This window comes from Cervus elaphus, chromosome 20 (genome assembly GCF_910594005.1).
Source record: "Cervus elaphus chromosome 20, mCerEla1.1, whole genome shotgun sequence".
Lineage (NCBI taxonomy): Eukaryota > Metazoa > Chordata > Mammalia > Artiodactyla > Cervidae > Cervus > Cervus elaphus.
Genome location: NC_057834.1, coordinates 114098787 through 114125791, shown reverse-complemented (window position 1 = coordinate 114125791; position 27005 = coordinate 114098787). Strand labels below are relative to the sequence as shown.

General features: G+C 43.9%; 1 protein-coding gene across 2 annotated transcripts; it reads left to right on the top strand.

Moving 5' to 3' along the window:
• SHISAL2A (shisa like 2A) lies at positions 1–27005 on the top strand. 2 transcript variants are annotated; one of them, XM_043878474.1, is made up of 4 exons: positions 287–402; positions 480–714; positions 11899–12038; positions 26737–27005. In XM_043878474.1, the coding sequence occupies exons 2-4, from the start codon at positions 533–535 to the stop codon at positions 26979–26981; spliced, it is 567 nt and encodes a 188-aa protein (XP_043734409.1). In that variant the 5' UTR covers positions 287–402; positions 480–532; the 3' UTR covers positions 26982–27005. The 2 variants fall into 2 exon arrangements, with proteins under 2 accessions (XP_043734410.1, XP_043734409.1); XM_043878475.1 differs by having other exon boundaries at positions 1–714.

Below are 27005 nucleotides of genomic sequence, written 5' to 3'. Positions count from 1 at the left end.
CACAGGTGTGGAATCCAAGCCGGTGACTTCGATTCCCGCTTTGCCACCCTGGACAAGGGCTGTCTCTCTGAGCACCCAGCGCCTAAGTGCGTTCACCGGGAACGGAGTGGGGCCGGTGGGAGCCGCGGGCAGAGACCAGCGGCGGCTCTCTCGTCCCGTCTCCGCGAGTCGCCCCCGGCCCCGCGCTTGGGCGCGATCCCCCGCCCGCCTTCCCGCCCCGCTCCACTCCCACCGCTCCTCGGCCCTCCTCCTTCCTTCCTGCCTCTCCCTCCTCCGTCCCCCGCCTCTAGGCAAGACCTCTCCGCGCACCCGATTGCCTCTCTCGATCCTCTCCAGACCCTCGGGGACTCTAGGTCTCTCACCGCTCCGTCTGCGCCCATCTGTGGGCCTCTCCGTCTCTGTGTCAGTCTCTGTCTCTCTGTTTATCTGTGCTCTCTGTGTGTCTCTTTCTCGGGCTCATTGCTGTCTCCGTCCGTCAGTCCGTCAGGCCGTCTGGGGGCCCGGGGTGGCGGCTGGCCGCGCGCGGGTCGCGATGAGCGGCGCCTGCACGAGCTACGTGAGCGCGGAGCAGGAGGTGGTGCGTGGCTTCAGCTGCCCGCGACCGGGGGGCGACGCGGCCGCCGTCTTCTGCTGCGGCTTCCGCGACCACAAGTACTGCTGCGACGACCCGCACAGCTTCTTCCCCTACGAGCACAGCTACATGTGGTGGCTCAGGTACCGGCCCTGGCCCTACCCCACCTAGAACCCCGCTCCCGGCCTAGCCCCCTTGCTCCATCTTCGGCCCAACCGCGTGCTAAACCCGCAATCCTCATCCAAGTGGCACCCCAATGTCAGCACCGACCCCCCACCCCGCCTTTACCCCCTCAGGCTCTCACCAACCCAGATCTCCCCTGCAGCCCCTTCTCTGCTCCATCCCCCCATTTTAACTCAAATGTTATTCAGAGCCATCCTTGAACCTTACCCCAACTCCACCCTGCAAAAGCTTCATTTCATCCCCACTCCAAATGTCATCATCCACCACCCTCAACCCAAATTACATAACAACCCCCACCCTAACAGCAAACTCCCATCCTGCAGCATTCACAGGCTAACTCCTCCTTTAACTGTGTGCCCAGCAGGGTCCCCTTCCTGATATCATCACCAGCCTCATCCCTGACCTTACCCACTCCCCAGTACTGATCCAAGCCCTTACTCTATCAGGAGCCCTCATCTCCTCCTTCATCCTCCCTGAAACTCCACCTTAGCTCTCCTTCCCCACCCTGACGCCAAACATTATCTTGACCTCACTTACAAGCCTTAATACCTCATCAGACGCTATTCCCCAACTCAGCCCAAGTCTCAGCCCAACCTCAGTCTTTTAGTTCCCGCTCATATTTAGTCATTCTTTCAGCCACCCTTTCCTGTGAACTTAGCATGCCAGGTCCTGTGGTGAGTTCTGAGAGAAGGCAGATGACCAGAGAATCAGAGTAGCCTTCAAGTTCATCATTAAACAATGACATAATGCCACAGCAGAAGCCAGATCAGTGTATTTGCAGTGAACTCCCACCCACAGGACCCCAGTCTCCTCACTTGTTCAGAGAAGGAGATGATAAAGCCAGTGCTGACATTCCTGGAACCTAATGGTGGAGCTGAGAGGGCAATAGATCAATAGGTCTCAGTCTCTCTGGGTCTCCAAAGGCCTCACCCAGAAAACAGGACCTGGTCCTGAGTCTGCTTGGGAATACAGGCATCAGCAAAAATGGGGTGGGCCATCTCTGTAGACACTGATCTTCCTGTCCCTGGAGGTATGTGACTGGAGGCTGCATACCCTCTGGGTGGGAAAGGACAGCCTGCCTCAAACCCTCTCTGAGCCACTGTCTTTTCATTTATCAGATGGGGATGATGATGCTGCCTAGGGCAAGGGCCAAATGAGATCAAGATAAAGGTAAAATCAGCTTGGCATATGCCACTAACAATTACAGATATCATTGCTTTTTCTAGACAGCTCGGTTTATAATTTCAAAGGATTTTCAGATGGCCAGGTTTTCAAATCCTGCACATTTGGCTGCTGTCGCCTGCAGAATAATATTCATATATTCTCCATGCATCCATATTTTCGTTCGTTCATTATAGCTTTTTCTTTGTGCCAGGTTCTATGCTAGGCACCGTTCAGTTGCGAAGTCATGTCCAACTCTTTGCAACCTCATGGACTACAACATGCCAGGCTTTCCTGTCCTTCCCTATCTCCCTGAGTGTGTCCTTTACTGTCTCCCTCAGGTCCACTGAGTTGAGGATGCCATCCAACCATCTCATCCTCTGTCACCCCCTTCTGTCACCAGGAGGAGGGCACCACCTCCTGCCCTCAGTCTTTCCCAGCATCAGTGTCTTTTCCAATGAGCTGGCTCTTCACATCAGGTGGCCAAAGTATTGGAGCTTCAGCTTCAGCATCAGTCCTTCAAATGAATATTCAGGGTTGATTTCCTCTAGGATTGACAGGTTTGATTTCCTTGCTGTCCAAGAACTCTCAAGTGTCTTCTCCAACACCACAGTTCAAAAGCATCAATTCTTTGGCACTCAGCCTTCTTTATAGTCCAACTCTCACATCCATACATGACTACTGGAAAAACCATAGCTTTGACTATATGGACCTTAGCAAAGTGATGTCTCTTTTTTAATATGCTGTCTAGGTTTGTCATAGCTTTCCTTCCAAAGAACAAGCGTCTTTTAATTTCATGGCTACAGTCACCATCTGCAGTGATTTTGGAGCCTAAGAAAATAAAATCTGTCAGTGTTTCCACTTTTTCCCCAACTGGTTGCCATAAAGTGAAGGGACCAGATGCCATGATCTTAGATTTTTCAATGTTGAGTTTTAAGTCAGGTTTTCCGCTCCCCTCTTTCACCCTCATCAGAAGGCTCTTTAGTTTCTCTCACTTTCTGCCATTAGGGTGGTGTCATATCTCAGATTATTGATATTTCTTCTAGCGATCTTGATTCCAGCTTGTGATTCATCCAGCCTGGCATTTCTCATGATGTGCTCTGCATATAAGTTAAATAAGCAGGGTGACGATATACTGAGGTACTCCTTTCCCAATTTGGAACCAGTCTGTTGTTCCATGTCCAGTTCTGTTGCTTCTTGACCCACATACAGGTTTCTCAAAAGACAGTGGTCTGTTACTCCCACCTCTTTAAGAATTTTCCACAGTTTGTTTTGATCCACACAGTCAAAGGCTTCAGTGTCATCAATGAAGCAGATGTTTTTCTGGAATTCTCTTGCTTTCTCTATGATCCAGTGGATGTTGGCAATTTGATCTCTGGTTCCTCTGCCTTTCCTAAATCCAGCTTTTACATCTGGAAGTTCTCGGTTCATGTACTGCTAAAGCCTAGCTTGAAAGATTTTGAGCATTACCTTGCTAGCAAGTGAAATGAGCACAATTGTATGGTAGTTTGAACATTTTTTGGCATTGCCCTTCTTTGAGATTGGAATGAAAATTGACCTTTTCCAGTCCTGTGGCCACTGCTGAGTTTTCCAAATTTGCTGACATATTGAGTGTAGCACTTTCACAGCATCATCTTTTAGGATTTTAAATATCTCATCTTGAATTCCATCACCTCCACTAGCTTTGTTCGTAGTGATGCTTCCTAAGGCCCACTTGACTTCACATTCCAGGATGTCTGGCTCTAGGTGAGTGATCACACCATTGTGGTTATCCTGGTCATTAAGACCTTTTCTATATACTTCTTCTGTGTATTCTTGCCACCTCTTCTTAATCTCTTCTGCTTCTGTTAAGTCCTTGCCATTTCTGTGCTCTATTGTGCCCATCTTTGCATGAAACGTTCCCTTTCTCCAGTTTTCTTGAAGAAATCACTAGTCTTTCCCATTCTATTGTTTTCCTCTCTTTCTTTTCATTATTCACATAAGAAGGCTTTCTTATCTCTCCTTGCTATTCTCTGGAACTATGCGTTTAGTTGGGTATATCTTTACCTTTCTCCTTTGCCTTTTGCTTCTCTTCTTTTCTCAGCTATTGTAAGGCCTCCTCAGATAACCACTTTGCCTTCTTGCATTTCTTTTTCTTGGGGATGGTTTTGGTCATTGCCTCCTGTACGGTGTTATGAACCTCCGTCCATAGGTCTTCAGGCACTCTGTCTACCAGATCTAATGCCTTGAATTTATTCATTTCCTCTACTGTATAATCATAAGGGATTTGATTTAGGTCATACCTGAATGGCCTAGTAGTTTTCCTTATTTTATTCAATTTATGCCTGAAATTTGCCATAAGAATCTGATGATCTGAGCCATGGTCAGCTCCAGGTCTTGTTTTGCTGACTGTCTAGAGCCTCTCCGTCTTTGACTACAAAGAATATAATCAGTCTGATTTCATTATTGACTATCTGGTGATGTCCATATGCAGAGTTGTCTCTTGTGTTGTTGGAAGAGGGTGTTTGCTATGACCAGTGTGTTCTCTTGACAATACTCTGTTAGCCTTTGCCCTGCTTTATTTTTGTTCTCCAAGGCCAAACTTGCCTGTTACTCCAGGTATCTATTGGCTTCCTACTTTTGCATTCCAATCCCTATGATGAATAGGACATTTTTTTGTGTGTTAGTTCTAGAAGGTCTTGTAGGTCTTCATAGAACTGTTCAGCTTTTTCGACATCAGTGGTTGGAACATAGACTTGGATTACTGTGGTGTTGAATGGTTTGCCTTGAAAACAAACCGAAGTCATTCTGTCATTTTTGAGATTGCACCCAAGTACTTCATATAAGATTCTTTTGTTGACTATGAGAAATACTCCATTTCCTCTAAGAGATTCTTGCCACAGTAGTAGATTTTAATGGTCATCTGAATTAAATTCATCCATTTCCATCCATTTTAGTTCACTGATTACTAAAATGTCAATATTCACTCTTGCCATCTCCTGTTTGACCACATCAAATTACTTTGATTCATGGACCTAACATTCCAGGTTCCTATGCAATATTGTTCTTTACAGCACTGAACTTTACTTTCACCATCAGACACAACCACATTGACATCCATAAACCGGACGGGTCATGATGGACAGTTCTGACAAAATGTGGTCCACTGAAGGAAAGTATGGCAAACCACTCCAGCAGCATTCTTTCCTGGAGAACCCCATGAACAGTATGAAAAGGCAAAAAGATATGACAGCAGAAGATGAGCCCCCCAGGTCAGTAGGTGTCCAATATGCTACTGGGGAAGAGTGGAGAAATAGCTCCAGAAAGAGAGCTGGACCAAAGTGGAAACAATGCTCAGTTTTGGATGTGTCCAGTGGTAAAAGAACATTACTTCACACCATTTTAGGGCTAGTTGCATTTATATATTCACAGCCCTGGCACATCTTCTCTCCATTTTACAGATGAGAAAACTTGTAAGAGGCCAAGTTACTATCTTAGATTACCTCAGTGAGAGGAAGTGTCAGAACTAGGATGAGAACTCAGGCCTGTCTGGTCCCAAGGCCTGGCTTGACTTGCTCCACAAATGTCTAAGTCTAAATGACTCTCATAACCTGCTCTACTCAGATCACTTGAAAAGTCACTGGCTGACCCTCTGCAGTCTTCTGGGCACTGTTGTGGCACTTGGGGATACAGAAATGAGTAAACCCCTCAGCACCCAATCAGAATCCCATTCCACTCCTACCACCCGCTTCCCCATACACCCCTTGTGGTTCCTCTCCTTGCCCTGGACCCTCCTGAGGCATTCAGTGCTTTAGTGGCTCAGACAGTGAGGTAGAGGGTTGCATGAAGTGAGCTATGAGGTCATGTTGCGTATCAGTGTGCTTCAGAGTTTATGACCCCAAGGTTCAGCCTGCAGGGCTGACTTTTCCTGTGTGCATGTTAAGTCTCTTCAGTCGTTTCTGACTCTTTGTGACTCTATGGACTGTAGCCCGCCAGGCTCCTCTGTCCGTGGGATTCTCCAGGTAAGAATACTGGAGTGGGTTGCCATGCCTTTCTCTAGGGGATCTTCCCAACTCAGGGATCGAACCCATGTTTTCTGCGGCTCCTACACTGCAGGTGGATTCTTTTACCACTGATCCACAAGGGAAGCCCCCTAGGCTTGGATAGAACTTGGTTCATAAACATCACAGACAGTTTCAAAGTGGAGAAGAGAAACTGGGGTCCTCAGGACATTTAGGTGATCGGTGTACTCCAGACCCTGAAATAATGCCTCTGGCATGTTCCTGTTGAGCCCCACCATTGCAGGGTGGAGACCTTGTTTTGCTCTGGACTCCCTTTGGCCCTTTTCATGAAAACTGGCCTTTAAAAAATTTGCAAGTAAACACTGTTTCCTTGGATAGTGCTAGAGGAGAATTGCTGTCTTTGAAAGCATGTCTCAGGAAATGAAGACTCCCTGTGGAGAAGCAGCTGGTGTTATCACATGTCTGGTCTTTCTAAACACCCGTTATCAGTAGTTTCTGTTTTTGATCAAGATGTGAGCCCAAGGGCTGCAGCCGTGCTGAAGGGCAGAACTGGCGGTCAGGCACTGTAGGTACATTATCTCATTTAATCTGTATGGCACCTGGTGAGATAGTGACTTTTATGAATGAAGGAAAATGAAGATCAAAAGGTGAAGGAGTTTTCAGCTTATATGTGAGAGAGCCAGGATTCAAACTTAAAACTGTCTGACTCAAAAACCTTAACAAATGTTAACTCACCCCTTCAGTTCTTTCCCAGAAGTCACAGTGGGTTACCTATCTTTCAGAGTCATAGGTCTGTGAAATTCTGGAAGGCTAGTGGCTCTTCAGTCCAGTTCCCCACTATCAGCAAGAATCTTTAACTTCATTGAAAGGTGGATTCATCCAGGTCTTGTGCAAACCTGTCTGATAATAAAAAAACTCACCACCTCTTGAGGCAGTACATTCACCATGGGACAACTCTGATCATTTGAAGTTCATTTTTTGAATTTTTTTTTTTTTTGGTCACATCATATGGTATGTGAGATCTCCTTTCCTGACCAGGTATTGAACCCAGGCAATGGCAGCAAAAGCCCAGAATCCTCACCATTAGACCACCAGGGAATTCCCTGGAGTTCATCTTATACTAAGGACAGATTTTGCCCGCTTGGACCCTCCCTTGTTGTTCCCAGCTCTGTCCTTGAAGCTGGTTCCCCTGTCCCCAGGAAGACGTTCAGTGCAGCGCCTACTGTCTGCTGATCTGGAATGCATCCCCCCAACTCTCTCGCCCAGTCCTCAAAGGATCCTACTTTTAGAGGCTTTTCCAGCCAGGTACCCATAGATGTCCCTTGTAAAGGGCGTGGTCCCAACTTGAGCACAAATCTTCCAGATCAGTCAGTCAGTCAGTTTAGTCGTTCAGTCATGTTTGATTCTTTGTGACCCCAGGGACTGCAGCACACCAGGCCTCCCTGTGTCTATCACCAGCTCCCAGAGTTTACTCACACTCATGTCCATTGAGTCAGTGATGCCATCCAACCATCTCCTCCTCTGTTATCCCCTTCTCCCACCTTCAATCTTTCCCAGCATCGGGGTCTTTTCAAATGGGTCAGTTCTTCATATCCGGTGGCCAAAGTATTGGAGCTTCAGCATCAGTCCTTCCAATGAATATTCAGGACTGATCTCCTTTAGGATGGACTGGTTGGATCCCCTTGCAGTCCAAGGGACTCTCAAGAGTCTTCTCCAACACCACAGTTCAAAAGCATCAATTCTTTGGTGCTCAGCTTTCTTTATAGTCCAACTCTTACATCCATACATGACTACTGGAAAAACCATAGCTTTGACTATATGGACCTTTGTTGGCAAAGTGATGTCTCTGCTTTTTAATAAGCTGTCTAGGTTTGTCATAGCTTTTCTTCCAAGGAACAAGCGTCTTTTAATTTCATAGCTGCAGTCACCATCTGCAATGATTTTGGAGCTCCAAAAAATAAAGTCTGTCACTGTTTCCATTGTTTCCCCATCTATTTGCCATGAAGGATGGGACCAGATGCCATGATCTTAGTTTTCTGAGTGTTGAATTTTAAGCCAACTTTTTCACTCTTCTCTTTCACTTCCATCAAGAGGCTCTTTAGTTCTTCACTTTCTGCCATAAGGATGGTGTCATCTGCATATTTGAGGTTATTAATAGTTCTCTCGGGAATCTTGATTCCAGCTTGTGCTTCATCCAGTCCAGCATTTCTCATGATGTACTCTGCATAGTGGTTAAATAAGCAGGGTGACAATATACAGCCTTGACGTACTCCTTTCCCAATTTGGAACCAGTCTGTTGTTCCATGTCCAGTTCTAACTGTTGCTTCCTGACCTGTATACAGATTTCTCAGGAAGCAGGTAAGGTGGCCTGGTATTCCCATCTCTTTAAGAATTTTCTACAGTTTGTTGTGATCCACACAGTCAAAGGGTTTAGCATAGTCAATAAAGCAGAAATAGATGTTTTTCTGGAACTCTTTTGCTTTTTTGATGATCCAACAGATGTTGGCAGTTTGATCTCTGGTTTCTCTGCCTTTTCTAAATCCAGCTTGAATGTCTGGAAGTTCACAGTTCATATACTGTTGAAGCCTGGCTTGGAGAATTTTGAGCATTACTTTGCTAGCATGTGAAATGAGTGCAATTGTGTGGTAGTTTGAGCATTCTTTGGCATTGTCTTTCTTTGGGATTGGAATGAAAACAGACCTTTTCCAGTCCTGTGGCCACTGCTGAGTTTTCCAAATTTGCTGACATATTGAGTGTAGCACTTTCACAGCATCATCTTTTAGGATTTGCAATAGCTCAACTGGAATTCCATCACCTTCACTAGCTTTGTTTGTAGTGACGCTTCCTAAGGCCCACTTGACTTCGCGTTCCAGGATGTCTGGCTTTAGGTGAGTGATCACAACATCATGATTATCTGAGTCGTGAAGATCTTTTTTGTACAGTTCTTCTGTGTATTCTTGCCACCTCTTCTTAATATCTTCTGCTTCTGTTATGTCCATACCATTTCTGTCCTTTATTGTGCCCATCTTTGCATGAAATGTTCCCTTGATATCTAATTTTCTAAGATCTCCAGTCTTTCCCATTCTATTGTTTTCCTCTATTTCTTTGCATTGATGACTGAGGAAGGCTTTCTTATCTCTCCTTGCTATTCTTTGGAGCTCTGCATTCAAATGAGTATATCTTTCCTTTTCTCCTTTGCCTTTTGCTTCTCTTCTTTTCATAGCTGTTTGTAAGGCCTCCTCAGACAGCCATTTTGCCTTTTTACATTCTTTTTCTTGGGGATGGTATTTTTTTTTTTTTTTTGGCGGGGCGGGAGGGGGGGATAGTCTTAATCACTGCCCCCTGTACAATGTCACGAACCTCCATTCATAGTTCTTCAGGCATTCTGTCTTTCAGATCTAATCCCTTGAATCTATTTGTCACTTCCACTGTATAGTTGTAAGAGATTTGATTTAGGTCATACATGAATAGTTTAGTGGTTTTCTCTACTTTCTTCAACTGAAGTCGGAATTTGGCAATAAGGAGTTCATGATCTGAGCCACAGATAACAGCCTTATAAACAGTGAGTAGATCTTAAAAAAGGAAATAATATTTAATTAAAATATTAAACTAAAAAGTATTAAACTAGTACTAAAGAACTAGAAAGTACTACATGCTCAGTGTGGGAAAAAAATAGAAAGGACAGGAGGAACAGAAAAAAAAGCAATCATGGGAGATCCCCAGTGTCTTAGCTTGGGTTCCCTAGAAGACTGGGAAACAAAGGATTTTAAGGCAAGCAATTTACATGACCTATGAGCCTAGAAAATACTGGTACAGGGTGGGGAAGTGAGATGAGAAAGGAAAGGAGCTAATGATGGTGTGCTACCAAGCAAGTCACCACCAAGGGCCGCCAGCATTTAAGCTGCTATCCTGTGCCAGCCACTGTAGTTAGAACATGCATCTCAGAGTCATCCCACCTGAGGGCCAGGAAACATATCAGTTTCTTTTAGTCATTGGCTATATGCTGGCGGGAGAGGGGAGGCATCCATTTTCCTATACTTTTGACCTGTTCAGTGTGCAGAGATTCTTCTGGGCCCAAGAAAACTTTCAGGCAAAGAGATACATATGCTGGCATTGAAACCCTGGCCAGAATATTCCAGAATTGTAAGATCCAGTGGGACACGGACAGGACATCAACAGTCTGTGCTATACCCAGAGACAGCCCATTAGCGTTTAGTGTATTTCCATCTAACCTCACCTTGTTATGTTATATGTGTACATGTTATATTCATGTATTTAAGTTAGGGCTACACTATGTATTTAGTAGTGGGTCCTTCCTTTTTCACTTCATGTTAACTCATCAGAATTTATCCTTGATATGAAATTTTATTTGAAAACATGTTTTTAATGGTTCTATACTATTCCAATGTAGAGATAGCCAATAATTTATTTAGCCCTGGGGAAGCAGACTCTCCAAAGCTCTAAGGTGTTTCTGTTTAGTGGAAGATAGCCATCAGCTAGCTGGGAGTGAAATCCAGCAGAAATGGCAAAGGCAGGAATCTGAGGCTGGGGTCAGGGTTGGGCTAGGGAAGGCAGAAAAGCTGCAGAAGGAGTTGTGGGCAGAAGGGGCACACAGCCAAGCCTGGTCCTACCACTGGGAGAACATCCCACAATGTCTGACACAAATTAGGCACTCAATACTCACTGCTAAGTGCGCACTATGTGCTAGGGCTTGTACAAGGGGAGAACAGAGCCAGTTAAACGTGGTCTCAGTATGCCTACAAAGAACACATAAGGAATATGTTGAACTACTATGTGTCAAGAATATTATAGATATTCATTCTCACTACCACCTGAGAGGTGCTATGTTTTGATCATTCTCACTTTTTAGGCAAAGAAGCTGAGACTCAACAGACTTAATAATTTAATCAAGATGTCATATCAAGTTAGTTACAGATCTGGGTCCTAAATTTACCAGGTGGGTCTGTGAGAGTTTCAAAGCTCTTTCCCTACCACACTGGACTCCCTGACCAAGTGGAAAGTGCTAATGACCCTGAGTAAGGTATCCTGGCTGGGTAGGCCTGGCCTGGGAGAAGAGAAGAAAAGAAAGAGAAAGGGGACCAAGGAAAGCATTGAGGAGGAGACATTGAGACGGGCCTTCAAGGACGGGTAAAATTCTGATGTGGGGAGATGATGGGAGGGATCATGTGAAACAGAAAGACAGTGGCTCCCTGAACAAGCCAGAAGGTAGTAGTCTGGAGACCAGATGACCAGGGCCTGACTTGGGGCAGAGGCATTGAGGTTGAGGGGTGAGGGACCAGAAGCAGAAAAGGGGTTCTAGATGTGGAGTCCACACTGACATGATGACCCACTAGAGACTGGGTCAGAAATTACCTTGAGTGTGGAAGAACAGTTGATATTAAATTGAGGCTTGCAAAAAAAATAAAAAATAAAAAAAATAAATTGAGGCTTGCTATGTGTCTTGATTTGTAAGAAATGGGGAGGGCTCTTTAAGATCATCTTTAGGGACTTCTCTGGTGGTCCAGTGGCTAAGACTCTGCTCTCCCAATGCAGGGGGCCCAGGTTTGCTCCTTGGTTGGGGAACCAGATCCCTCATGCCACAGTTAAGAGTTCACATGCCATAACTAAGACCTGGAGCAGCCAAATGAACTATACACAAATAAAAATAATTATTGAAAAAGATCATCTCTAGCTTCTTGGGGTGGCAGCAAGTTGAGGAAAGGAGAGGAGAAGAAAGGGAACACAAATTCTCAACTACATGGTGGCGCTGAGCCATGTCAAGTTATGTATGTGGTGAGGACTTGCCACATAGCTGGTGCTCTTTCCCAGGCTTAGGCCCCGAAAGTCTGTCTAAGGGAAGTAGAGCCAGAATGAAAGTTAAGGCTGGCTGATTCCTGTAACACCTACAGTGTTTCTCCTGTAACAGGCTGCCTTCCAAGTCCTTTCCTGACACTCTGCTCCCTTGTGGTTTTCTGTCCCCAGCATTGGTGCTCTTGTGGGCCTGTCCATAGCAGCAGTGGTCCTCCTGGCCTTCATTGTCACTGCCTCTGTGCTTTGTTACCTGTTCATCAGCTCAAAACCCCACACAAAGCTGGACCCAGGCTTAAACTTACAGACTACAGGTAAGAAAGGGGCCGCGTGATTTCCTTGTATTCAGCAAGCTAGCACCTTTTCAGAGGGGAGATATTTGGAAATGATGTTTAGAATATTTGCCTCACGTGTGTTTCTGGAATATTAAGAAGCACCAGCACATTTTGCAGGAGGTTCATGATATGAACATTTCTATCACAAACTCTTCATGTGCTCAATGATAATCAAAATAACTCTATATTTGTTACAAGAAGATATTACTAAACATCCTACAATATAGAGGACTGCTGCAGCTGCTGCTGAGTCGCTTTAGTCATGTCTGACTCTGTGCGACCCCATAGACGGCAGCCCACCAGGCTCCTCTGTCCCTGGGATTCTCCAGGCAAGAACACTGGAGTGGGTTGCCATTTCCGTCTCCAATGCATGAAAGTGAAAAGTGAAAGTGAAGTCGCTCAGTCATGCCCGACTCTTAGCGACCCCATGGACTGCAGGCTACCAGGCTCCTCCGTCCATGGGATTTTCCAGGCAAGAGTACTGGTGTGGGGTGCCATTGCCTTCTCCAATATAGAGGACAGTACCCTACGATAGAGTTATCTGACCCAGAACTTCCCTGGTGGTTCAGCAGTTAAGACTCTGCGCTTCCAGGACAGGGGGCACAGATTCTATCTCTGGTTAAGGAAGGTCCCACAGGCTGCATAACAAGGTCAAAACAAAACAAAAAAAGGGTTATCTGACCTAGAATGTCAATAGTATTGATGTTGAGAAACCTTAGAATAGAAAAAGACTCCAGAAAGAGACTAATTAAAATATAGTAACATGAATAAAATATTTAATTTTTAAAATAAGAGAAATATTAGCAAATTTGCCTCCAACTAATGCAAATAACACAAAAGAGACTGTATAAAGTTAAAAAAACAAGTGGTGGACTGCAAAGATATTGTCAATACAGACACACCGTCAACCCTCATTATTTGCGGATTCCATATTGGTGAATTTGCCTACTTGCTAGAATTAATTTGTAACCACAAAAATCAATACTTTCAGTTTTCTGAGGTCATCTGCAGACGTGGATGTGCACAGAGCAGCAAAAGCTTTGAGTTGCCCTGTCACACTGAGGCTGCACAAGGCCAAGCGTGCCTTTTTATTTCAGCTCTCATACTATCAACAAGTGTCCTTTTCATGGTATATTTAGTGTCACATTTTTGCATTTTTGTGCTTTTATTGGCAATTTCGCTGTTGAAAATGGCACCCAAGTATAACATTGAAGTGCTATCTAGTATTCCTCAACATAAAAAGGCTGTCATGTGCCTTATGGAAAAATACATGTGTTTGATACACTTTGTTCAGACAGGAGTTATAGTGCTGTTGGCCATGAGTTAAATGTTATCAATTAGTAATATATATTAAATAAGGTATCTTTAAGCAGAAACATACACAAAGCAAAGTTAATATATTGATTAGTTGACAAAAATGTGACCAGAGGCTCACAGGAACCTAAATTTGTATTTCCCTAAACCACCCTTATGGCAGAAAGTGTAGAGAAACTAAAAAGCCTCTTGATGAAAGTGAAAGAGAGTGAAAAAGTTGGCTTAAAGCTCAACATTCAGGAAACTAAGATCATGGCATCTGGTCCCATCACTTCATGGCAAATAGATGGGGAAACAGTGGAAACACTGTCAGACTTTATTTTTTTGGGCTCCAAAATCACTGCAGATGGTGATTGCAGCCATAAATTAAAAGATGCTTACTCCTTGGAAGGAAAGTGATGACCAACCTAGGCAGCATATTAAAAAGCAGAGACATTACTTTGACAACAAAGGTCCGTTTAGTCAAGGCTATGGTTTTTCCAGTGGTCATGTATGGATGTGAGAGTTGAACTGTGAAGAAAGCTAAGCACCGAAAAATTTATGCTTTTGAACTGTGGTGTTGGAGAAGACTCTTGAGAGTTCCTTGGACTGCAAGGAGATCCAACCAGTCCATCCTAAAGGAGATCAGTCCTGGGTGTTCATTGGAAGGACTGATGCTGAAGCTGAAACTCCAATACTTTGGCCACCTGATGCAAAGAGTTGACTCATTGGAAAAGACCCTGATGCTGGAAGGGATTGCGGGCAGGAGGAGAAGGGGACGATAGAAGATGAGATGGTTGGATGGCATCACCGACTCGATGGATATGAGTTTGAGTAAACTCTGGGAGTTGGTGATGGACAGGGATGCCTGGCATGCTGCGATTCATGGGGTCGCAAAGAATCGGACACAACTGAGTGACTGGACTGGACTGAACTGAACTGAACTGAACTGAAGGAGCAATGATTCAGTATTTGCTAATTCAGTGTTAATGGTAACTTAATAGAACAAAATAACAGTGAATAATGGGCTTCCCTGGTGGCTCAACTGGTAGAGAATCTGCCCGCAATGCCGGAGACCTGGGTTCAATTCTTGGGTTGGGAAGATCCCCTGGAGAAGGGAACGGCCACCCACTCCAGAATTCTGGCCTGGAGAATTCCATGGACTGTATAGTCCATGGGGTCGCAAAGAGTTGGACACGACTGAGCAACTTTCACTTTCCCTTTCCTCGTGGCTCAGTGGTAAAGAATCTGCCTGCCAAGCAGGAAATGCGGGTTTGATCCCTGGGTTGGGAACATCCCCTGGAGAAGGAAATGGCAACCCTCTATAGTATTCATGCCTGGAAAATCCATGGACAGAGGAGCCTCACAGGCTACAGTCCATGGGGTCACAAACACTTGGACACGACTTAATGACTGAGCGTGCATGCACAGTAAATAATGGGAATCAACTGTATATAAAATAGAGACAAGATTGACATCTAGGATATATAAGTGCACCTTTAAACACATGAGAAAAACATAATCCACAAAAAAAATACATATGCCCAACACACATGAAAAGATGCTCTACCTTACTAATAATCAGGAGAATGCAATTTAAGAATGATATACCTTTTCAAAAAATGATTTAAAAGTCAATTACATTGGCAAAAATAAAAAATGGATCACAATGATAGTGAGACAGTTGCATGGAGGAATGGGTAATCTCGTATACCATTGATAAAGATAAATTGGCAAAACCACTTGTAGAGCATTTTGGCACTATCCATTTAAACTGAAAATGTATATAGCCTATTAGTGATTCCGCTTCTAATTATCTGCCTTAGAGACACAGTTGCACTAGAAGAGGACTTGTAAAGATGGCTACCATGACAATTTGTCACACTGGAAATAAACTAAATGTCCATCAACATAGGAGGAATGAAAAATAATACTGTCGTTAAAAGGAATGCATTAATTCTAAATAGACAATTTCATTTGCTCCTCATAATAACCAGGTGGTGTATAGATCTTATGAAAATCTATTTCACAGATGTGGAGACTAAGGCCCACATACCTAGTGAGTGAATGATAGAGCCAACTCCATCTCCACCTTCCTTCTCCTTATCCCTGTGCTGAGGAAGGGAAGTCCCTACTTGATGCCAGACACTGTTTGAAACTTTACGTGCACTATCTTGTCTAATTTTCCAAACTACCCCAGTGAGGTAGGTATTATCGCCCATCTTACAGATGTGAAAACCATGTTTCAAAGAGGTCAGATGACTTGCCCACGGGGTCACAGTTTGTAAATTGCAGAGTTGTAATTCAAATATGTGTGTTTTTTTTCCTCCAAAGTCCTGTTCTTTCTACCTCACCAAGCCGGGTTTGTAGGGTGCTTATGCCCTGCCCCCCTCATGTCTCCCCACCCTATCACCTGCGGCCTTTCTAAATCAATGGAACACAGTTCACCTGGCGGTCCTGTGAATGAAGACTACCCTCCTGCTTTTCACTGCTCAACCACCGGCTGGATTTTTTGATTATTCAATCACCAGGGTTTGATACAGCTGTGTTCTTGCGTTTTGCTTCTTATTTTTAAAATGGAAAATGCATTTCCTGTTTATTAAATAACAGCTTTCAGCTCTCTCTGTCTTTTGCCCAAACTCAGCTCTTAGTTCCTTCCTTTCTTCTTCATGAAGTGCTGTCCTCTCCTTCCTCTGAACCCACAGCATCAGCCCAACATTTGGGTTGATCAAACCCAGCATCAACATTTACAGGCCACTACCTTACACTCATCAGAGCTTTCCCCCTTACACAGACTTTCATCTGTTTTTGTCTACTTCTACGGTAGGACCTGTAGAGAGATTACGTGTGCATGCGAGTGTGCTAAGTTGCTTCAATCATGTCCAACTCTGTGCTACCCTATGAGCTGTAGCCCACCAGGCTCCTCTGTCCGACATGGGATTTTCCAGGCAAGAATACTGGAGTGGCTTGCCATGCCCTCCTCCAGGGGATCTTCCCAACCCAGAGACTGAATCCAGTCTCTTCTGTCTCTTGCATTTGCAGACAGGTTCTTTACCACTAGCGCCACCTGGGAAGCCCATAGAGAGATTGGTAGCCCCATTTTACAGGAGAGGAAATCAAGGCTCAGCCAAGGGAAGGGAATTGGCCCAAGTCTACACAGCCAGTGGGCTTGTGATGCTGGGATGTCAACTCCAATTTCCCTACTCTAAAACCCACAATCATTACACACTGTACCTTGGGTCCTGATCTCTGAGCCTGGGGGCAAGGGTGGGGTGGGGAGTTCCTTGACAAGAGCAGAGTGAAAATAGAACAGTTTCTGAAAATAGGCTCCTTTTGCTGCGCAGGTATTCTCTACTGTCCCATCAACCCCATCCCACCCATCCCTCAAACTTGGGATACAGTGAAGACCATAGCTTTCTCATTCTTGTACTTTGTGAGGAACTAGCTTGATCAGAGACTGACCAAGCACCTACTTTTGTGCTAGGCACTATGCCAAGGACTTTATTTATTTATTTATTTTTTGCCAAGGACTTTAAACACATTATCCCATTTAACCTGTTCAACTACTTTAGGTTATTATCAACTCTATTTTACAGATGGGGTGAGTGAGGTAAGTATTCTAACCTAGGTACCTTTAATAAGAGATTAAAAATGGGAGGTGGGGAGACTCATCCTCCTCTGAAAAATGTTGGTGGGGATATCATTAACCAGTCTTTTTCACAAACTCATCTCTCACCTCTCTCATTCATTGCTGGTGTGAATACAGTTAACAACCACCTCAGAGAATTATTTGGCATTAACTGGCTTGTGGCTCTGATGCTCAGTCGTGTCTGACTCTTTGCCGCCCTATGGACTGTAGCCCGCCAGGCTCCTCTGTCCATGGAATTCCCCAGGCAAGAATCCTGGAGTGGGTTGCCATGTCCTACTCGAGAGGATGTTCTTGACCCAGGTCTTGAACCCGTACCCAGGTCTCCTGGGTCTCTCGCATTGGCAGGTGAAATCTTTACCACTAGCACCACCTGGGAAGTCCCTCTAACTCTTAGGGCTCCTGGGAATCGAGCCGGATGTTCTCAGTTTATCAATGGGTTGCTGAGGCCCAAAGTGACAGTGATATGCCCAAGGTCACCCAGACAACTGGCCAAGACTTTGCCTCCAGGGCCAAAGATCTTTTCCTATAGCAGGCCCTCTGACCTTCCAGGGAGTGTTCCACTTCCTCAGAGCCCACTGCTTTTTACTTAACCACACTTGGGGAGGGGATACATATGACCCAAACAACCTCAGAGATGAGTCAGTCTTGACTCATCTCCAATCAGGGAGAAAATCTGAGAACTCCTTTCCTGCTGGTCACCATAGGCTAAGACCCCAGGCAATGGGCGGACTGGCCAAAACGTCCCTGAAAAAAGATGGGAAGGCACAACCCTGCTGGGATGTCAGAGAACCTGGCACTGATTCTGGCTTTGTTACTCTCACTGTGTGGCCTTAGGCAAATCACTTCTCCCTGGACCTTAATTTACTCTGTAAAATGTGTACAATAATACCCACTAAGAAAGCAATAAAACTAGAGATGATGCTTTCATTGGAGCTCGGTTTCTGATACATGGTGGCTTTTAAAAATGAGTAACCCTCATTTTTATTATTGTTAGGCATTTAGATTTTTACTTGTTAGTCGCCTCAGACTGTTGATATGTCAAAGATAGGAATCGTGTCTTAAGTGCCTTTGTGTCCCCCGCACCTAGCAGAGTTCCTAACCTATACTAAGGGTAGACTTGTTCTGTGGAAAGAGCCCAAGCTTTGGAATCAAGTAGAACTGAAAGTGTATCCTGGATCCAGTACTAATAGCTGTGTCAATGGTAACCTTCTCTGTCTGTATTTGTCTATAACATGAAATAATAACACTCACCTCAGAGAATTGTTAGAAGAATCGAATAAGATTATTGTGCCAGCGTATTTTAGCCAAACATGAATCTTCTCACTGTAACTTGAAAATTGACTCTTTTATATGTGCCTTTAGGCATCCTCCTCTCCTCTTGGCTAGCACCTTTATAAGATGGAACTTCCTGCCCCAGGCTTCAGGCACCACTGAGGGACTTTAATAACTTTCATTATATATCAGCCAGAGGAAGAGGCAGAAATAGTGTACTCAAGAGTTGGACCACTGCCTATTTTGCTGGTTTCCCTGGAAGTGGATTGAAGAGTTGTGGATTTGAAGTCCCTGGGATACTCATGTGAGGGAATCCATGGCATCTGGGAAAGAGAATCATGTGAAAAAAAAGGCATATTGGGCCCACAAGTTCATTGTGAACCTGCATTTTGATGTATCTGCCAAAAAAATCATGCGTGAAATCTCAGGTCATGTTAACAGAATTATAGAGTCTGGAAGCAAGAGAATGATGGTCCTTCTGTTGCAGGAAGGGGGACCCCTTCCAGGGCCCGAAACTGGGCTCTTGTCTAACACTCGGAAATGAATTGTCCGAGGAGACACATGCTGACAAAGCAAGAGATTTTATCGGGAAAGGGCACCTGGGTGGAGAGCAGTAGGTGAGGGAACCCAGGAGAACTGCTCTGCCACGTGGCTCGCAGTCTTGAGTTTTATGGTGATGGGATTAGTTTCCGGGTGGCTTTGGCCAATCATTCTAATTCAGAGTCTTTCATGGTGGCGCACGCATCGCTCAGCCAAGGTGGATGCTAGCAAGAGGGATTCTGGGAAGTGGACAGACAGGCAAGGTCTCCTCTCGACCTTTCCCGAACTCTTCTGGCTGCTGGTGGCTTACTAGTTCCATATTCTTTATCAGGATCTCCTGTCATAAAACAACTCATGCAAATGGTTACTATGGTGCCTGGCCAGGGTGGGCGGTTTCAATCAGTGTGCTTCCCCTAACACTTCTTTACCCCCAATTGATAGAACACATCGGCCATCACATCTCAGAGGTAACATTTTAGCATCCACTCCACAGGTTCACAACTTTGGGTTCCAAATATATCACTCAAGGGTCCCCAAATATAGCAATGAGGATTCTTGAATAATTTCCAATATTTCAAAGGTTTTACTGGGACCAAGTTTCTTTGTTTTGAGCTAGAATTGTATTAGGCTAAGGAGGGTACGACTGAAGTGACTTAGCGGCAGCAGTAGCAAGGAGGGTAATTAGCATGGGCTCTTTCCTGCTAATCAGAACTCTTTGATTAATAGAAAATGGTCTTGGGGAGTGGGGAGGCTAGTACCTAATAAAGGCAGTCCATTAAAGAGACAGAATTCTTTACAATTTGGAATTCAAGGGAAAAGAAATAGAAAAATGAGGCCAGCCCTACTTTCTACCCCATTTGATAGAATAGTAACTGAGATCCATAGAGGAGACGGGGTTAGCCCAAGGTAGTGTAATAATTTAATATCAGGATGAGGATTTAAGCCAAGGTTTTATAGCTCCTAAAAGCCCAAGGATTCCTCCCAACTCCTGACTGCCTGCAGCTCAGAACCCCACAATTTAAGAGGAACCTTGACCAATCAATCAGAAGGTGATCAGAGGTGAGTGACCAGCTTGGTCTGAAAACCAGATTATGTGCGTCTGGGCTGAAGAGCTGGGAACATTTGGCCCTGAGCAAAGTAGGCTCAGGGCTCACACACAGCCCAGGACCCCAGGTCTCTGCAAGGCTGTCCTGGGGCTTGAGGAAGAGACATTTTATGAGATGTCAGAGAACAGAGTTGAATCAGTGGGAGAAGCCATAGGGAGGCAGATGTTGATTGAAAAAAGCTAGGTCTTTCTTAGACTAAGACCTGAAATTCTTTCATAAAGTGCACCCTCAAAGTTACATGAGGGCTATATTTGGTTCATCAATTTGTAACTCTCCATTTAAAAAAAGAGCACCCCCAAGCCTGGAAGGTAACCAGGAAAAGGTTAAATGTGGGATTCACTGAAGGAGATTCTTGCATTGAATAGAAAATTGAACTAAATCCTTGTGCCAAATGGAATGCCTTAAAATGCAAGCTTAAATACCAAAAAATCCCAAAGAATCTACAAAACACACACACAGAGACACACTAAACAAGCTCCTAAACGTAATAAGTGCGCTTAGCAAGGTCATAGTATGTAAGGTCAGAACCAAATATCAATTGTATTTATATACATATCAGCGACAAACAACTAGAGATTAAAATTTTAAATATAGGGACTTCCCTGGAGGTCCACTGGTTAAGAATCTGCCTGCCAATGCAGGGGACAACAGGAGTTCAATCGCTGCTCTGGGAAGTTTCCACATGCCTCGAGGCAACGGAGCTCTAATGCCACAGCTACTGAGCCTGTTTCCCAAAGCCTATGCTCCACAACAAGAGACGCCACAGTGATGAGAACCCTGCCCACTGCAACTAGAGAGGAGCTCTCACTTGCCACAGCTAGAGAAAGGCTGCGTGCAGCAACAAAGACCCAGTGCAGCCAAATAAATAAATATTTTCTAAAAAGACAGACCTTTAAAAAATAAAGTATCATCTATAATCACTCTACAAAATGAAATAATGAGGTATAAAGCTAACAAACATGTATAGGATCAATGCAATAAAAGCTACAAAACGCTAGTGAAGGAAATCAAAGAAGACCTAAATAAATGGAGAGATACACTATGTCATGGGCTTCCCTGGTGGCTCCGTGATAAAGAATCTGCCTGCCAATGCAGGAGACACAGGTTTGATACCTGGGTCAGGAAGACCCTACGAAGGAGGAAATGGCAACTCACTGCAGTATTCTTGCCTGGAGAATTCCACGGACAGTGGAACCTGGCGGGCTACAGTCCACAGCGTCGCAAAGAGTCAGACACGACTGAGCGACTCACACACACACACACACACACACACACACACACATAACACACACATTATGTCATGAATTGGAAGACTCAACATAATAAAGATAAAAACCATAGCAGCTCTTTGGTATATATAGACAAACTGATTCTGAAATTTATATGGAAAGACAAAGGAAATAGAGTAGCTAAAATAATATTGAAAGAGATAAAGTTGGAGGAAATCACCCTACTTGATTTTAAGACATTATAGAATAACAATAATGAGGACAGTTTGGTATTGGAGGAGGGACAGACACCTAGATCAAGGTAAAACTGATTGAGTGTCATTTCAGGGGCTCTGAAGAGCCCTGGTACCATAGTCTTTTATACCTCAGTGCAGAAAAGAATTCAGCAAGAGGCAAAATGATAGATAAGAAGGGATTTACTAGACTAGGAAGCTTGTGAGGTTTACAAGCCAGCAGGTGAGAAATGCCTCGCCCCAGGAACCTACTGGGCTACAGTTTTATAATCAAAGGAAGAGTGGGGAGGGGGAGAAGAACTTTATCTTTCTTGAGTAGATGTCATGCTTCCATCATCATCTTCTCCTCCTTTGGGCAGGGGAGTTTTTTGTCCGCACATGGTCAAGCTTAGGTTTACAAATGACTGTTTTTTATGTGTGCAGAGAGCATGTCCTAGGGATCATTAACTTACTGAGCTCACTGAGCAGGGTGTGCGTCTCATGCCACCATTGTTTTATTGTTTTGGGGCATGTCTCGTCCTTCTGTTACATGGTTTTGTTGCTAAGCAAGACTGCTTGGTTTCATGGTTAAGCCACGAAACCCACTTTCTTGAGTAATCATTAACTTATAGGGGTCTCCCATATTTTTTTAAATCCACCGTGTAATTTTTGTGGTTAAGCAAACCTGCTTTCTTGAGTGATCATTAACTTATAGGTGTCTCTCATATATTTTCTACTTACAATCCCCTAGTGAGATTAACTATTTAATCATCTACTTTGTTCCTATCAAAGATATAGACCCACATCATATGTATGTCCAAAAGATTTTTGACAAAGGTATAAAGGCAATTCAGTGGGGTAAGAATAGTCTTTTCAATATATAATGTTGAAACAAATAGACATCCATAGGTTAAAAAAACACCTTTTACATAACCTCATACTTTATATCGGAGAAGGCAATGGCAACCCACTCCAGTACTCTTGCCTAGAAAATCCCGTGGATGGAGGAGCCTGGTAGGCTGCAGTCCATGGGGTCACTACGAGTCGGACACAACTGGGCGACTTCACTTTCACTTCTCACTTTCATGCATTGGAGAAGGAAATGGCAACCCACTCCAGTGTTCTTGCCTGGAGAATCCCAGGGACAGGGGAGCCTGGTGGGCTGCCATCTATGGGGTCACACAGAGCCGGACACGACTGAAGCGACTTAGCAGCAGCAGCATACTTTATATAAAAATTAACCCAAAATAAATCATGGACCAAAATGTAACCTATACAACTATAAAACTTTTAGAAGAAAACAGGAGAAGATCTTCATGACCTGGGGCTAGGCAAAGAATTTTTAGACAAGCCATCAAAAGCACAAAAACATACGTTAGTCATTGATCTAGATAAAAATTCAAAATGTTTGTGCTGATAAAGACTCTATTAAGAAGATGAAAAGAAGAGCCTTTAACTGGGAAATAATATTCACATATCTGACAAAGGACTTTTACCCAGAACATATAAAGAATCCCCTGAACTCAACATTAAGAAAACAAACAGGGCTTCTCTGGTGGCTCAGTGAATCTGTTTGTCTGCCAATTCAGGAGACCGGTTTGATCACAGATCCAGGAAGATCCCACAAGCAGCAGAGCAACTAGGTGTGCACACAGCGTGCACATCACAACTACTGAGCCTGCGCTCTGAAGCCTGGGAAACAACTGCTGAGCCCACGTGCGACAGCCACTGAAGCCTGTGTGCCCCAGAGCCTGTGCTCCACAAGAAGCACCACCGCAATGAGAAGCCCATGTACCATAACTAGAAAGTAGCCTCTGCTCATCACAGATAGAGAAAAACCCACACAGCAACAAAGATCCAACACAGCCAAAAATAAATTAATTAAAATTAGAAACAAAAAAAATAAGAAAACAAACAATGTTGTTAGAAAATGAGCATAAGAATTGAACTGATACTTTACTGAAGAGGAGATACAGATAGCAAATAAGTACACGAGAATATGTTTCATCTTCATTAGCCATTAAGGAAACACATATTAAAGCCACAATGAGATACCACTTCTTGCCTATCAGGATATTAAAGTAAAAACACTGACAATTCCAAGGGAGGATAGAGCAACTGGATCTCTTACACATTTTTGGTGGGAATTAAAATGATATATAGCCACTTTGGAAGAGAGTGTTTTCATAAAGTTAATCATCCTCACTATATGTATTAGTTTCCTGTGACCACTGTATCAGATTACCACAAACTTGGTGGCTTAATATAGTAGATATGTATTCTCTCACAGGTCTCAGGGCTGGAAATTCATAATCAGTTTTGCTGGGCAGAAATCAATGACTCCACACGAGAGTCTGTACCTTGACTGTTCCAGTTTCTGGTGACTTACAGCCTTCCTTTGCTTGTAGTTCACTCTAGTCTCTACCTCTGTCTTTACATCACTATCTGTGAGTGTCTATCTCCCTCTGCCTTTCTTCTATAAGGGCACTTGTGATGGCATTTAGGGCCCATCCAGATAATTGAGGATAATCTCACCTCAAAATCCTTAATTTCATCACATCTGCAAAAACCATAGAAGTTAACAGTTACAGGTTACAGAAATTGGGACCTGATATATTTGGGGGTCACCATTCAGTCCACTATACCATTCAAAACAATACTATTATTATTATCCTAGAGAAATGAAAATGTATGTCTGTACAAAAACCTATACACAACTGCTTGTAACAGCTTTATTTTTAACAGACAAAAACTAGAAACAACCCAAAGGTTCTTTAGTGGGCAAATGGTCCAACCATATAATGGAATATATGCAGCCATAAAAACAAATGAACTATCAATACACATAACAGCTTGAATGGATTGCAAGGGTATTAAATAGAGTAAAAAAAGCCCATCTCAAAAGGTTGTACACTGTATAATTCATCTGCATAACATTTCATAAATGACAAAGTTATGTATGGAGAAGGAGTTAGTGGTTACTAGAGTTAGGTTTAGGAGGAAGTTCTGACTTAAAGGGGTAGCATGAGGAAATTTTTCTTTGTGGTGATGGGACAGTTCTTTGTCTTGATTGTGGCAGTGATTATATAAAACTGTACATATGATAGGGCTTCCCAGGTGGCGCTAGTGATGAAGAACAGCCTGCCAACTCAGGAGACATAAAAGATGCGGGTTTGATGGTTGAGTCAGTAACATCTCCTGGAGGAGGGCATGGCAACCAACCCACTTCAGTAATCTTGCCTGGAGAGTCCCATGGACAGAGAAGCCTGGCAGGCTACAGTCCACAGGGTCACAAAGAGTTGGACATGACTGAAGCAACTTAGCATGCATGCACATATGCATACATGTGATAAACTTTCACAGTACTAAACACCCCAAAAAAAGTCCATATAAAAAAATGGGTAAAATTGAATAGGGTTTGTAGTTTAGTCAGTTGTACTATACTAATGTCAGTCTCCTAGTTTTGAAATTACTCCAGGGTTAATATAAGATATTATCATTGGGGAAAGCTAGGTGAAGGGTACAATGGAATTCTCTACTATTTTGTAACTTTTTGTGAGTCTTAAATTATCAAAAATAAAGAGTTCAAAACAAACAAAAAAATGTATTGGCTCTGTAAATGAGAAGTCCAAAAGTAGGGTGAACTTTAGGAATGGTTTAAGTGGAAGTTCAGTATCCTCAGGCTTATGGCTCCATCCTCTGCGATTCTCACAACTCTGCCCTCTTGTGTTAGCTTTCTCCTCAGACTGATTTTTTCCATGGTCGTAAGTTGGTTTCCAGAAGTCCCTGGGACTGTGTTCTTTTTGTTCCCATCTAGTCACGGGAAGAAAGAAGGAGCGCTCTCTTTCTTCATTGCTCCCCTGGGGGAGGAGGAGGCCTGACTCTGATTGGACCACCTCAGGTCATGTGCCCAATCACTATATCCAGGGAGATGCTATGCACTGATTGCCCACCCCTGTAGCAAAGGAACAGGATTACTTGATAGGCTCCTATCAGTCAGGGCCCTCTGCTGGAGCTGAGATGGGGTCAATCCCAACTGAACAGAATTGCTGGGTGGAAAGAGGGTGGAATGAGTGGAACGGATGTTGTGTAGCCAACTCCAGTGTCCCATACAGCCTCCTTCTTGAAATTCCCTCTTTCCTTGTTTTCAGAGGCACCATTCATCCTTGGTCTCTTCCATCAATGGGTTTTAAAGCATAGGAATTTTCTAGATAAAGAAGGTATAAAATGCCATTCCAGACAGAAGAAACAGTAAAAGCAGAGACTCAGAGATATGAAGGAATGGACCCATTTAGGGAACAATAAAATTTTGGTGTAGTAAAGCGCTGAGTTCTTCAGAGCAGAGTAGTAGTGAAAAAGCTAGAGAAGGGTTGGGGCCCATACCTAAAGAACCTTGAATGCCACCTCAAGTATCACAGGTCATGGGAAGACATTGAATGCTTTTGAGAAAGAGTAGTACATGGACTCCTTAACCTTAGAAAGATCTCTCTGGAAGATGGCCCATCCAAAGGCTGTCTTTTGGTCTGGGCAGAAGAAAATGAAAACCTGATCTAGTGTGGTGCCTTGAGGATGGAGAAAATGGGTGGATACAGCAGATAGTGATATGGTGGAATTAACAGGACCTGGAGTGAATTCCTCGACCTTGGAAAGGGGTAGGGAGAGAAGGTGTGAGAGTTAACACTTGATACACTTGATTTCTAGCTTGAACACTTGATACATCTTTTATTCAAAAAAGGCAAGAGTGCTTAATTGTGTCAAATGCTCCTAATACGGCAAAGGAGATGATGATTTGTAAGTAACTATGGGATTTAGTGACAAAAAGTTTTAAGTTATGTTGCAGGCAGAAACCAAGTAGGTTGCAGCAGAATGTCATGAATGGGAAGTGGGAAATAATATGGCCAAGTGAGCTTCTTATCAAGTCCAGGTATAAAAGGAGGAGAGGATCAAGCAGTAGGTGAAGAGAGTCATGAAATTTATCCTTAAAGCAAAGAACAATATATATTTTTAAAATTCCTGCACTTTCCTGCACGCTAGCTGTGTAGTCAGCCTGAATCTTCATCTAACAAGTGAGTTTTTAATAGTACCTATCCTATGAGTTTATGTTGAAGGTGAAGTCTTCATATCTGCTAGCAATTGTTTATTGTCTGCCCCCTCCATTAAACTTTAAGTTCATGAGAAACATTGACAGCTCGTAGTTCACAATGTGGTATATTATTAATGAGTATTTGTTTGAATGAATGATGCATTTAAGGCTCTGAGCCCACCCCTGTCCAAGGTAAGCACGCAGGGAAGCTAGCCAACATGTATAATATGACCCTGATGGAAAGGAAGGGCTTACAGAAGGAAGCCTCATGCCCTTGGCTTGCTGTTTTCCAGACCCTGATGAGGTACCCCCTGATTGCCAAGGTGGAAACATGGGCAACTTGGTGGAGGTGCCAGGAGTGAGCCCTCTCAGGCAGAGTCACCCCTTCCTGAACTCATGGCTGGACTGCAATGAGGAGCAGGCTAAGGATCCCAAACTCCCCCTCCAGCACTGCTTCATGGCTACAGTGACCGCCGGTGACCTTCCAGGGAGCCCTGAGGAGGCTCCTGTCCCCAATCCATTATACCCAGCCCCATAAACATCCAATAAATGTCTATACACC